The 12,983-nt window shown below is 39.6% G+C and overlaps 1 protein-coding gene across 1 annotated transcript in view; it reads right to left on the bottom strand.

Moving 5' to 3' along the window:
* Positions 1 to 12,983, bottom strand: part of CCDC187 (coiled-coil domain containing 187) — a 151,801-nt gene that overhangs the window by 128,128 nt on the left and 10,690 nt on the right. Inside the window, exons 3-7 of the mRNA XM_033962263.1 lie at positions 11,552 to 11,654; positions 10,375 to 10,501; positions 8,152 to 8,759; positions 5,607 to 5,735; positions 1,442 to 1,540 (exon numbers count right to left, since the gene is read on the bottom strand). Coding sequence (XP_033818154.1) covers positions 1,442 to 1,540; positions 5,607 to 5,735; positions 8,152 to 8,759; positions 10,375 to 10,501; positions 11,552 to 11,654 — 1,066 coding nt within the window. The remainder of the gene's footprint in view (positions 1 to 1,441; positions 1,541 to 5,606; positions 5,736 to 8,151; positions 8,760 to 10,374; positions 10,502 to 11,551; positions 11,655 to 12,983) is intronic.

Genomic DNA, 12,983 nt, shown 5'->3' with positions numbered 1-12,983 from the left:
AGGGACTTTGATACCCCTGCTGTAGGCAGTCAGCATGCGCCGGTGTCTCTCATCCTCGCCGACGTCTCACAGCTCACCAGGAATCTCGCTGCGGCACACAGTTTGTGATACACTGATTAACTATGTTACTATGCTACTTTCAAATGAAGTGTCAACTTTCAAGTTTTGATTGTTGCAATAGTATATGTTTTACTCCTGATGCAGCTTGGGATTGAAACATGGCCATGTCATATATTTTAATATAGACTACCTTTTATTTCAATCAGCTATGGTAGTACCTGTGGTTTGTGCCTGTTAGACTATGGTAGTATCAAGTCTCAGTGTTTATCCTCATAGTGTTATAAGCCACATTGAACTAATTCTGAAAAAAGCAGTGTAACAATTTTAAGTGAATAGAAAGGTTGACAAAGACTTCTTACTGAATATAGTTGTCAGCATCCAGGACCACATCTGTCACCTGATGAAAGTAATCAATCAATGGACACTTTAAAGAACTCTTAGAATGATTTTGTGTTTGTTTATATATGTGTGTTTGTGTGTGTGTGATTGCTAAATTTTATTGGGGTTCCCCTGCTGTATGCAGCTTTCCAAAACATTGCAGTTAGGACTGTTATTAGCTTTTTAAGTCCCGTTAAATTTTGCATACTGTCCTGTATTTGTCTTACTTAATAATTAATTGTTTTATCACACTTACCACTGCTATCTTCTATTTGCTTACTTGTAATTGGCTTTTCATTGGATCTAGTAATTTGAGCTTGGTCATGATTATACGTGCATCGATTACAGATGTGAATCGACGGCTCAGTGGAATGCTCCGGAACAGACTCTGTCTGTAGCACCTGAGCCACTGTCCTCCAACGCACCGCAAATTAATTTTTAGTTAACTGCAGGAAATTTTCAACTCATCAGATTCTCAAGTGCTACACTACTGACCTCTGAACCTTCATTCGTCTCTTTCCTGCCCTGCCCTGCCATCATCTCTGACAGAAACTAATGACCAATAAAGAGACCCTGACACTGGCTCTTACAGTGATAAATGGCCCTTATGGCTTGGTCTTCTGGCTGAGTCTCAGAGGGAAAGACGACCATTTCTCAAATCATTCAGTCCAACAAAAATAACCAAAGAAAAGGCATTATTTTTCATATCCTGCATTTTATTTGCTTGTGCCATTCCTAAGTTCATATGAAGAGATGTTTGCTGAACTGATATCACAGACTTTTTCACCTCTTATTATACAGTACAATTTTTTTTTAGACTAGGCAAGGATATACTGATAGACTGAATAGCAAAAGCCAATCTTGACATTCTAAACTTGCTACTGGTGCTGTCTTAATCTGATTCCTCAAGGATCTATATATATTCTGCACATCAAATAGAAATAGCAAAACAGCAAGATCAAAATTTATTCCCAAAAGACAACTTAGCTATTTGCACTTGTACCTGGAGTAGAGAGTCTTTTCTTGGGGCCAGTCGAGTGGGAAGACCCTGGTGCCGGCTTCAGAGTCTTGCTCTTGGTCTTTCTCCAGCTTTCTTTATGATCTTTTCAAGCAACAGAAAAAAAAATAAATAAAAAATAATGGATGAAATTAACTTGTAATGCAAGATGGTGTTCAGGGGGTGAGGGATTCAGACCTTTGGAAGTCAAAAACCACTGGGGGTCAATATTCAAAATGAGTTTAACTGGTTAAAAGAGGCGCTCACCTGATTAACTCAGATTGACCAGACCCCGAGGAAATATTAAGTGGCGCTGACCCAGCCTTTATAAAATGGACTCCACATAGGTACCCTCTAAGATCCAAATCCTGTATATGGCGCCTTAAGTTGCACATACACATTGGTGTTCGTGCAGCTTAATTATTTAACAAGCCAGTCAGCACCGATAATTAGCAAGTAATGCCTAATAACTGGTGCTAGTTGGCCCTAATTAGAAGTTGTGTGTGCAACTTTCTAAGTACATTCTAGAAAGTGCTGCTCGTAATCTCAAAAGGGGGCATGGCCAGGGGAGGATCATGTGCGGATAATGGGAATTCCAAGTTAGATGCACTGTTATAGAATATGGCCGATCTTTGTACAACTTAGGCGCAGGAATTTTGGCCTGAAAAGGATGCACCTAAACGTTATGATGTACACAGTCGCTAATCACAATTTTATAAACAGCGCATAGCTTTTTTTTTTTTAGAATTGTGCTAAGCACCATCCTTATCGGTGCTGATTTATTACGCACCATATACAAAATATGGCCCTAAGTACTTGGATCTAAGCACACTGTTGGACATCTATTTAATACCTTATTCGCCTTCGCGTACACTACGTTCCCTCCAACAAAATCTTTTTGTAGCTCCTTCTGCAAGACAGGTTACATATGCATCCAACAGAGACCGTATTTTCTCCTAACTTTGGAATGCTCTTCCGAATCATATTCAATTAGGATCCAATTTTGAACGTTTTAAAACATTATTAAAAACTATTTTGTTTGCGGATGCATTTGGCTACTACTTTATAAAATCACAGTATGTTATGTGGGGCTTTGCAGCGATCAACCTGAATTTAAGAGCACAAGGTCAGCTTTTACTATATTTAATTTACTGTACTATTCATTTTGTATTTCCATATTTTTTATTCTATTTTATTTTAGTTTTGTAGAATGAATTGTAGACTGCATAGATGTTTTGCCAATACAGTATGTGAAATGCTAAATAAACTTGGAAACTTACTCTCCAACTGGTAATTTCATACCAGGTCACCTAGGTAGGAAGGACAGGAAGGTGTCTATTTTAGAGCTCTTATATATAGCCTCACAAACCTGAGTCCCAAGTCCAGACTGAGCCCACACCCTATCCAACTGTTTGCCAGCAGATAATGTACATATTCAATTTATATAGTACCCTGCATCTAAATAAGACCCTGGCATGCACTTACTACCCATTTTGTTCGTGGTCAGGGCTTATGCAGTAGCCCTGCGCTAACCACTTACTATGCAAAAATGTAGATTCACTAACTAGTTAATAATAATAATAATAATAACTTTATTCTTGTATACCGCATTACCATGGAAATTCTATGCGGTTAACAGATGAAGAGACTGTACATTTACAGCGAAGTTACAATTTCGTTAAGGTTACATTTACATAATAGACTATACATTTTCAGTCATGTTACATTTACGTTTTGGACGTTAACTTTACGTTGAAGTTATTTTTTACAGCTAGGTTATATATTCGAAGTAGTTACATTCGCTATAAGTTACATACAGCGGTGTTACAAATGGCAGTGTTACATACAGAGGTAAAGAGTCTGGGGGTGAGTCAAGGTCAAAGGAGGGGAAAGGAGGAGGGAGGGTAGATCAGAGGAATTTGTTAAAAAGGTAGGTTTTGATTAATTTCCTGAATGTTTGATAGTTAGTGCAGGAATGCCCATTCTCTCTCCATGACACCCCCTCAAAAAACATTAGAAAGATTTTATAGTGCACAGATTTTCAGGGCTACTGAAGGATACCTGAGCACTCCCATTTTTTGGTAGCATTAAACACTTTAGTCCCTAAATTAGTTAAGACCAAAGCATCCAAACAGCTGATTAAAGGTGGTATTTTTTTTTTTAGGGCACTGAGGGTCAGATTCTATAATATCAGGTCAAGGTAGCGGCCATAAATCTGACGAGTCATTCTCGAAGAACTGTGCATGCAAATGAGGTTCGTGCAGGGTCGCCAAATCTATATGAGATCAGTAGCTGGTGATAGCGATCGCACATGTGCAGAATAGTCCACAGCAAGAGGCACGGTTGGATAAGAGGGGGCATAGAACTACCAGCAACACTACATTGTTGTATCAATCATAGGCGTGCCAGCATTATTGGATGGAGGGGAAGGGAGGGGAAGGGAGGGGAAGTGCAATCACTGGCTATCAATATGCGCATATAAGACATACCTTTAATACATGCCCCTAATACTCATGCTAGAGACACGTGCTTTTGAGATGTTTTTCCCATCACTATATTACTATAATATATATGAATAGTGTGTGTGGGGTTTTTTTAATCATGAGCCATAGCCAGAAACACACACCTGAGACACACTTTCACAGTTTTGAGAATCTTCCCCATAGTCCTTCATTTTTATTTTTATTTTTAACCAACTTTTTCAAATTTACAATTCATATGGAATACAATTCACTTAGTTAATACATAATAAAGCACTGTGTTTAATTGCCAAACTTATAACAAAAAAAACTTTCAAAGTTTAAATTAAACACTAGCAACGGCTGATCCATAAATCCACAAGAGACTGCAGCTATCGCAAATATCAGCTGATACACCCAGAGAATAGAGTCACTAAAGGGCAGGATATTCTTGATTAAATTGAGAGAACCCTTTGCTAAAAAGGACTCTACTTTTACTTTTAATTTCGGATGTGGAAAGCTAACCTAAAACAAGACTCTATATGTTGGAATTGTATGAAAGAAGCTGGGACTCTTGATCACATGCTTTTCCACTGTGCTAAAGTTCGTTCCTTTTGGACATGCATTTGGGACACCATAAAGTCTATTACCAATTGTTCAGAAGAAATTTCCTTTGACATTATAATTCTCCGATCTCAACACCCTTGTTTTACACAGTCTAACTGTCCTCCTAAACTCATTGATGCAATGTTTGTGACTGCCCTTATGCACATCTTGAAAAATTGGAAGTCCTCTTCATTACTAAACTATACCTTTTGGTGGAATTCTTTGAGCATGTATCATAAATTTGAATCATATGCTTATGAAAAGAAAAATATAATTCGACTTTCCAAAAGTTTGATACAATGTAAATCACCCTGGAAATTCCTAGACTCATATGTTCAATCTATTTCATAGACACTCCTCTCTTCTTCTTCTTCTTCCTCTTTTTTTTATTTTTTTTTCTTTACCTTCATCTTTTTCCTCATTTTATTCTTTTTCTTTCTTCCTTCAATTTCTCTTTCCTCTTATCTTTTCTTTTATTATTTTTTCATGAACAGTCCTAGTACTTTAGATCTTTTAAAACGATTCAATTCTACATTGCACAAAGTAACTGAATATTTGTTATACTAAATGTTTTGTTTTATTTTTTGATACCCTGTACTTGAACTGTTTCTTATATTTTTTCAAAAAACTCAATAAAAAATATTGAACTAAAAAAAAAAAAAAAAAAAGAAGAACCCACTGAGCTTCCTAGCCGAGCTTATTGTGACGGAAAAATTTAACATCGGCAGCCGCTCACGCTGGAATCAACCAGGGTTAATCACGCTGATTAACCAGGGTTCTGAGGCTGAAACACGATGGACAATTTGATACATCGCTAGCTAAGCTTGCTGCATGCATACACAAAAGTCCTTAAAGTATAAACACTTACTTTTTGCGTTTGAGGTAAAACGCTCTCCCAACACCAAAAAATGGAAACAGCCTGTAGCTAAATTCAACTGAAGAGCGAGCGAGCGAGCTAGCAGGCTTCTGACTGACTTTTTTTTTTTTTTAACTTTGTTTATTAAATTTATCCACAATATAAAACAGCCAAAGACAATATAAGCACTTTGTGATAGAATGAGGGAGATTACGTGCAAACATGCATATGCAAATTAATTTGCTCTAACCTTGTATCCCAGGTTTAAAATCCTTACACCAGAACGATTCTTGTGTGGTAATCCTGGGGTTTTCAGAGTCTGCATTTTTGCCTTCATCACAGGGAAGTTTATCTGGCTTCACACCAGGAGAACTAAATCCTACAGGAGCAGCAGTTTAACACAGTATGATACTTACAAAGCTTTGCAATCAATTTATGTTTAACAACACACCAGAGAACCCTACATTCGTCTTATAAAGAAATCTGTAATCCTATTCCTATGCTTCTCTCTGTGTTCATAAATAAATTTTCTAAGCCTTAACACGGGCATGTTTTCTGAAATATAATGGTGCAGCATATACAGGGTCTAACTTTTGGAGGAACAGCTCGGAATCCAGTTCTACCTCTTCAGACTCCAGAACAACAGGATGTGTTCTGCTCCAGCCCCTCCTTTCTAGTTAGCCTATAGGTAAAAGGAGGGGAGGGGGTGAACCTGGAACAGAGCAAAGAACTCTCTAAACCTGGAACAGAGCACTCTAAACCAGGTTCTCCCCCCTGCTTCAATCTGTGGAAAAGTGAAAAATAATTTTATATAGAAACATAAGATATTCAGTTGGTGCCAATTCAGCTATCTAATGGTTAGTCTCATCTGACATACCAGACTTATATGACTCAAATTCTGAGAGAGCTAGAGCAGTATGAGGTAGGGAGAAGGGAACCATTGGGAACGTTTTCTGACTGCATCTTTTAATTGTTATTATCATAATTGATGGTAGCCTACAGGGGTGTAGTGTGGAGGGTATGGAATGCCCCGGATGCCATTTTGGCGGAATCACTAGTACCTCTCCTCCTCTCCTACCCCCCACCCCCACCCCTATACCTACCAGCAGCAAGCATCATCTCTGCTGCTAGCGTCAGTCTCAACCCTCCTTTTGACATCACTTCCTGGTTGCGGAACCAGGAAATGATGGCAGAGGGAGAGCTGATGCTGTCATGAGCAGCAGGTTAGAGATGCTGCGCACTGCTGGTGATCATTTCAAGAGGTATGTGATAGATAATGATATGGGGACAAATTTTTCCACGTCCCCGCAGGAACTCAATTACTCCGTCCCGTCCTCATGAGTTCTATCATTGTTCCTGTCCCTGTTGCTGCTCCATTTCTGTAAGCTCTGCCTTAACCGCAGAAGCCTTGGACAATTATGATTTTAAAGTGTTTAAGGCTTGTGCAGATGAGGACAGAGCTTGTAGGGATGGGGCAGGGACAGGAAAAGAACTCACTGGGACGCAACAGGAAAATGAGTTCCCGCGGGGACAGGGAAAAATTTGTCCCTGTATCATTCTCTAGTATGTGGAAGGGGGCACGCATGACAGTGAATGAATGTAGGGGAGAGAGGTGGCATGGGGAGGGGGCACATGGCACGGTGATGCCAGGCACCACCTCCCCCAAACGCCTACTTCCTTCACTATGCCGCTGATGGCCTAGGACAGGGGTAGGCAATTCCGGTCCTTGAGAGCCGGAGCCAGGTCAGGTTTTCAGGATATCCACAATGAATATGTATGAGATGGATTTGCATGTACTGCCTCCTTGAGATGCAAATCTATCTCATGCATATTTATTGTGTATATCCTGAAAACCTGACCTGGCTCCAGCTCTCGAGGACCGGAATTGCCTACCCCTGGCCTAGGAGGCTAGAGATTGACCCATCTCAATTGTCAATGCCTCCTAATCAAAACATTTGCAAAACTAGAAGCAAGCAGAAGAGCACATGGAGCAATGCAGAACTATATGCTAAAAACAGAAATCTGTGACAACACAAACAGAAAAACCACCCTTCAGTGCAGAAATATCCTTCAACGCATCAGGAGTGGTACTAAGAATTCAAACATTTTGAGCACTTTGCATTAAGAACAGTGGATTCAATATTCAGCTGGAGGTAGACAGCATGTCACTGACCACTGCCAGTCCCTGGAAATTTAATGCTGGACCATGTCTGAGCTCCAGTATCAAGTTACCAGGTATAGGGAGGTTGTGAAAACACAGCTGGTACTGGCTACGATGAACTGCATACAGATAGGATTGCACTTTATGGAGTCTTATTTACACAGTTATTGTAGCTAGTGAAGTGGTGAAAATCAACACTTAATCAGTCAAGTGCTAACTCCACCCCCAGAATGTCCACAAAATAGCCAATTTTGAGTTTGGGTGCTAACTGGTCATTTTCAGTTATTTAAATGACCAGGTGTCTCTCCTCGTCACATAAATTGTTTTGAATATAATGAGCTGCCAAGCTATTCAGTTCAAGGCAGGAGAGGTTTTTATGTCAGTCCAATCCCATAGCAGTGTGGGATTTGTAGTCCCTGATTCTACCCACTGAAATCAGTGTTCGAAATCCCATAATGCACCAGAAATTCAGGATTGGTCTCAAATCTCCCTTCTGGAACTGGGCAATTTGGAACTCTGAAATTAGAAGTTAGATATGAGCTCTTTGCAACCTTCCAATCAAATGATAAAATTAAAGAGTACCTTGTACAAGTCTCATTAGCCTCCCTTGACATGAAAAATTAGAGTTACTGACCTTTATAGACTGGTGGTGGAGGGGCAAAGGTCACTTTGCGAAGCTTTTGTTTTACATGGTTTCTCTTTACAGGTTGTGGGGCTCTCCAAAGTCCTGGGGGGTTCTTGCTGTACTCTTGCCTTTGCTCCCTGATTCTCTTTTTCAGCATTTCCAGTCTTCTGTCAGCACATCTGTTCCGGAGATATTCCAGATTTTGAACATATGTGCGGTCTCGAAAAGAGGAGGGAGAGAGCAGAGATGATGAGGAAGTCTCTTTCCAAACTTCATGCTGGAAGCCCATGTCGTCAAAAGAGGGCCTCAGACCTTTCTTGGACATTCCAATAGCATCTTCCATTGACTTAGAGCTTCCCATTTCTGTGCCGATTGTAGCTTCATTGCCAAAACTTTCCAGATCTCCGAGTGCACGTGATGTCTTTGAAGGAGAGTATGTAGAGAGAAATGTACTAACTACAGGTTCTTTATAGCTGTCTTGCAGTAGGATGGAGCTAGATTCTTCTCTCCTCTTGTGAAGGGCAGTGGCCATGTCAGTTGATGCATTTCTCATGTCATCATTTTCATTTGAACTTTCCTCTATTGGCCAAGAATGATTACTTCCATCGTACTTCCTTCTTAAAGAGATTAGCATTTGTTATGATAAAATAACAGTCATATTGATACTTCAATATCATATATAGTGCCTTTGTTCAAAACACTTTACAGGAAAACCTTGGATTGTGAGTAACTTGGTATGCAAGTGTTTTGTAAGACGAGCAAAATGTTTTATAAAATTTTCACTTGATCAACGAGCATTGCCTTGCAATACGAGTACATATTCGCGCGTCATGTCATCACAGCTGAGCATAATACAAGTACACACAACATACATGCGTCACATCACTGAGCAGAGCTGAATGCATCACAACTGAGCGCAATTAAGTGTAATACAAGCACGCACAACATAGACGTAGTTTATCTGCACAATTTACCTGCAGTACAAGTGCGCACAATATACGCACTGTACAGTATTTTGCATTAAAGTTTTTGAGTTGTGGAACGAATCATCTGAGTTTCCATTATTTCCTATGGGGAAATTCGCTTTAATATATGAGTGCTTTGGAATACAAGCATGCTTCCGGAACGAATTATGCTCGCAAACCAAGGTTTTACTGTATAGTGTAAATATACATTGAGAGTCAAATAGAGAGACATGTAAATAACTCTGTGACACAAATACATAGGAGGCAGACCCTTTTCAATTGAAAGGAAGCTCTGAAATGAGGGGGCATAGGACGAAGGTAAAAAATAAACACTCAAGAGTAACCTGAGGAAATACTTCTGTACAAAAGAGTGGCGAATGTGTGGAACACCCTCTCAGTGGAGGTGGTGGAGACAAGGGGAATCTGAGTTGAAGAAAGCATGTGACAAGCACAGAGAATCTTTGAAGCAGGTTTTTTTCTCTCTCTTTTCCTTCCTTTATGTATTTAGCACTTGTATTCCACAAATCTGGCATTGCTATTCTTACATTTGGCACAACAATTTTTGACACTACATTTAAACCAGACAAAATACCACTTAGATTCATCTCTTTACAAATGTCAGTTTTATTTATTTATTTATTCATAAATACTTTCATGAATGGGTCTTTCCAGCCCCATTCAATCAGGTGTACAATAAAAAAAAAATCATATAATTGAAATAAGAGAGGAAAACATGCTTCTTAAATTGCAGGTCTCAGCTTGTAAAGCTGAGATTCCCCCTTAGCAGCCATTGTGACGGACTCTCACATGAAAACCTGAATTGTTCCTTTTTGCAACTTCCCAAAATGATATTTTTTTTCAGACTCATTACTGTATGCAAACTTTGTAACAGACTTAGAATGCCCATGGATGAAGCTGACAAAAAATGGTACTGGACAAACCTGAAAGGATCCTTCGAACAAACCACTGGATTAGAATGACCTTTGACCGCACCACATTGAACAAATCATCAGTCATTAATCCAAATTCCAAACTTTTTTAATTTTTTGGTTAGTTTGTTTTTCCAGCTGCAGATAAATTCAGTTTCATTTTGCGCGACAAGAAATCTCACTTTTTGGGACAGGCTATCCTTGGCATTTCTGTAAGGATAGTGCATATAAACTCTGAAGATTATGAAGCCAGTGCAGATGGCTACAGAGCAATAGGGAGGAATGAAAAGAGTTCCTACCCCAAAGAGTTCACAGTGCAAAGACAATATTTACTGTACCTGTGTGCAGAGTCTTCTGAGTTCTTAAACTGCAGGTCTCTGCTTATAAAGTTGGGATCCCCCTTAGCAGCAGCTGTGACATGGACTCTCACATGAGAACCTGAATTGTCCTTTTCTGTGTTCCTTTCTGCAACTTCCCAAAATGATATTTCTGAGTCATATTACAATATCATAAACAAACTCCCCTGGATATTCACCCTCAGATTTCATGAGAGAGAAAATGTGCCAGACTCTAAGCTTCTGAGCTCAGGCAGGTCTTAGCATGCCCAGGTCCACCATGTTCCTAGCAAGTATATTTGGTTTTTCTACATCTTAAATACACAACACATGATAAGCAAGTTTAATTTATTCACTGAATCAGCAAGTAGCTGGCTTTAAAAAGCACTGTCAACTTAAAAATTTAGTTTAAGTCTATTTATCCTGTGCAATTTTTTTAATTGTTCAATCAAAGTAGTAAATCTGCATGACCAACCATGTGCATTATAATCTTCATTCAGAACTTCCTGTCCCCCCTCCCCCCCATCTTTATATGTTCCCTTTCACCACTCAGATCAACTATTGCAGCTTTGGCCAGTAGCCACACATTTTGTCCCTTTTTGGCTTTTTGGATCCCAACAGTCATGGACTATGAGTATGGCCACTAGGTGTCACTGTTGACTAATACCTAAGACTATCCACCCAAGGACTAAGAGTGATGCCTCTACAACAGCAGTTCTCAAGCCAGTCCGTAATGCACATCTAGAGACAGAATTGCAAAAATAGTGCATGTATATTTATTATGAATAGCCTAAAAAAACAGTACCTGTATATAACATTTAAACTGGTTTGGTTACAACACAGAAAGACAGTACCTATATCAAATGCATTACCCCTTACCCTAGACTGGGATGAGAACCCCTGCTCTACAGTACTTCCAGCCCCAGCTAGCCTGAGGAATGGAAGAATAGGGCCAGGAGTGAAACACAAGCCCCTCTGCTTCACGCTGCCACTGAACTGCCAGTACCGGTACTGGCATGGAAAGAAGTGGGTAATATGTATACAGCATACAGGTAATTAAAGACTACTGGTGTCACCTCTTTAAATTCTATCCAGAAAAGAAACCTGAGTGGGCTTGACAATCCAGGTACAAGATGAAAGACTTTTTTTTTTTTTTTTGTAAATTCATGTTTAAACTCACCACCAGAGAGAAGCTGTCTTTCTAACTGCAGCCGTCTTCTAACTTTCTGTGACTGGGTTTGGTACCTCTTCTGAATATCAAGTTTGTTTTCGATCCTCTGCAGCTGCAACAACAGGTATGCATTTCAAACCAATAGAAATTATGGGGTCCTTTTACTAAGGCACACCTTAGCATTTAGCGTGTGCTAAATCAATTAGCATATGCTAAATTGATTAGCGCGCCTTAGTAAAAGGACCCCTATATGATTACATTTTTACAAAATCTTATGTGAATATGTTGTACTTCTCTGCTGCATTTTGTCCTTTATTTGACAAGTGATTAGGCAAATGTAAAGACTGACATGTCTGAACTTGCTGGTCATTTGTGTTGCCACGGCTGAAATGTAGAGAATGTAGAACAATCTCTTGTAAGGATAAATGAAGCAAGCAAAACTCTATCCACTGCCTTATTTCTTTGAGTGCTGCACCTGCCTCAATTTTTTTTTTTTTACAATCAAAAAAAAAAGAGTTAAATTAAATCTATTTTTATTATCACCCATTGCTGTTGGTTTGCAAAGCACTGTTGGAGGAAACAGTAAAGTATACATTCTGAAAAGCAAGAAAGCTGAACAATCTACGTCGAGAAGGGCTGTGAGCTGGTCCAGGTCATAAAACTAAATAGGTTTTAAGGTTGCAAGACAAGATCCACCTTCTTCAAAGTTTATCCTAAGTTTATCCCAGAGGCACATATACAAATGGGTCTCAGAAAGAGCACTGGTTCCCTCACATTTACCAGATCTGCTTGTGTAATTACAATTTCTTTTTGGGGGGGTTCTCTCCTGTGGATCCCTTTGCCCCTCTGGAAAGTCCTCTTACACTAAGGCAAGGAAACTAGGGAGCTCATTTTCAAAAGAGAAAAACATCCAAAAATGGTATGAAGTGTCACAGAAACAATGACACATAACCCCCTATAACTCTGCAAAATATAAATATAGCAGATGTAAATTTGAAGAAACTGACACATTTTGATCACTATTGAAAATAAAATCATTTTTCTTATCTTTGTTGATTAGTGATTTCATGAGTCTGTGGTTGCACTTCCTTCTGACTACGCATCCTTTCTTTCTTCCTCCTGCATGCTTCCTCTCCTCCAGACCTCATCCCAACCAACATCTCTCTCTGTCCCTCCATGAGTCCAACTTTTTCTTCCTCTCTCACTGCCCTCTCCCCTTTCTTTTTTTCCTTTCTCTCTCTCTCTCCCTGCACCCTCCCTTTCCCTTTCTTTCTTTCATTCTCTCTCCCTGCTCCTTTCTTTCTTTCTCTCCTTGCCCCCTCTTTCTTTCATTCTCTCTCCCTGCCCCTTTCTTTCTTTCTTCCTGTCCCCCTCCCCTTTCTTTCTTTCTTTCTCTCCTCCCCCCCCCCCCCCCGTGGCCATCGCCACTGCTACTGATTTC

The sequence above is a fragment of the Geotrypetes seraphini genome, chromosome 10 (genome assembly GCF_902459505.1).
Source record: "Geotrypetes seraphini chromosome 10, aGeoSer1.1, whole genome shotgun sequence".
In the NCBI taxonomy this organism is placed as follows: Eukaryota; Metazoa; Chordata; class Amphibia; order Gymnophiona; family Dermophiidae; genus Geotrypetes; species Geotrypetes seraphini.
This window is presented reverse-complemented; position numbering and strand designations above follow the sequence as displayed.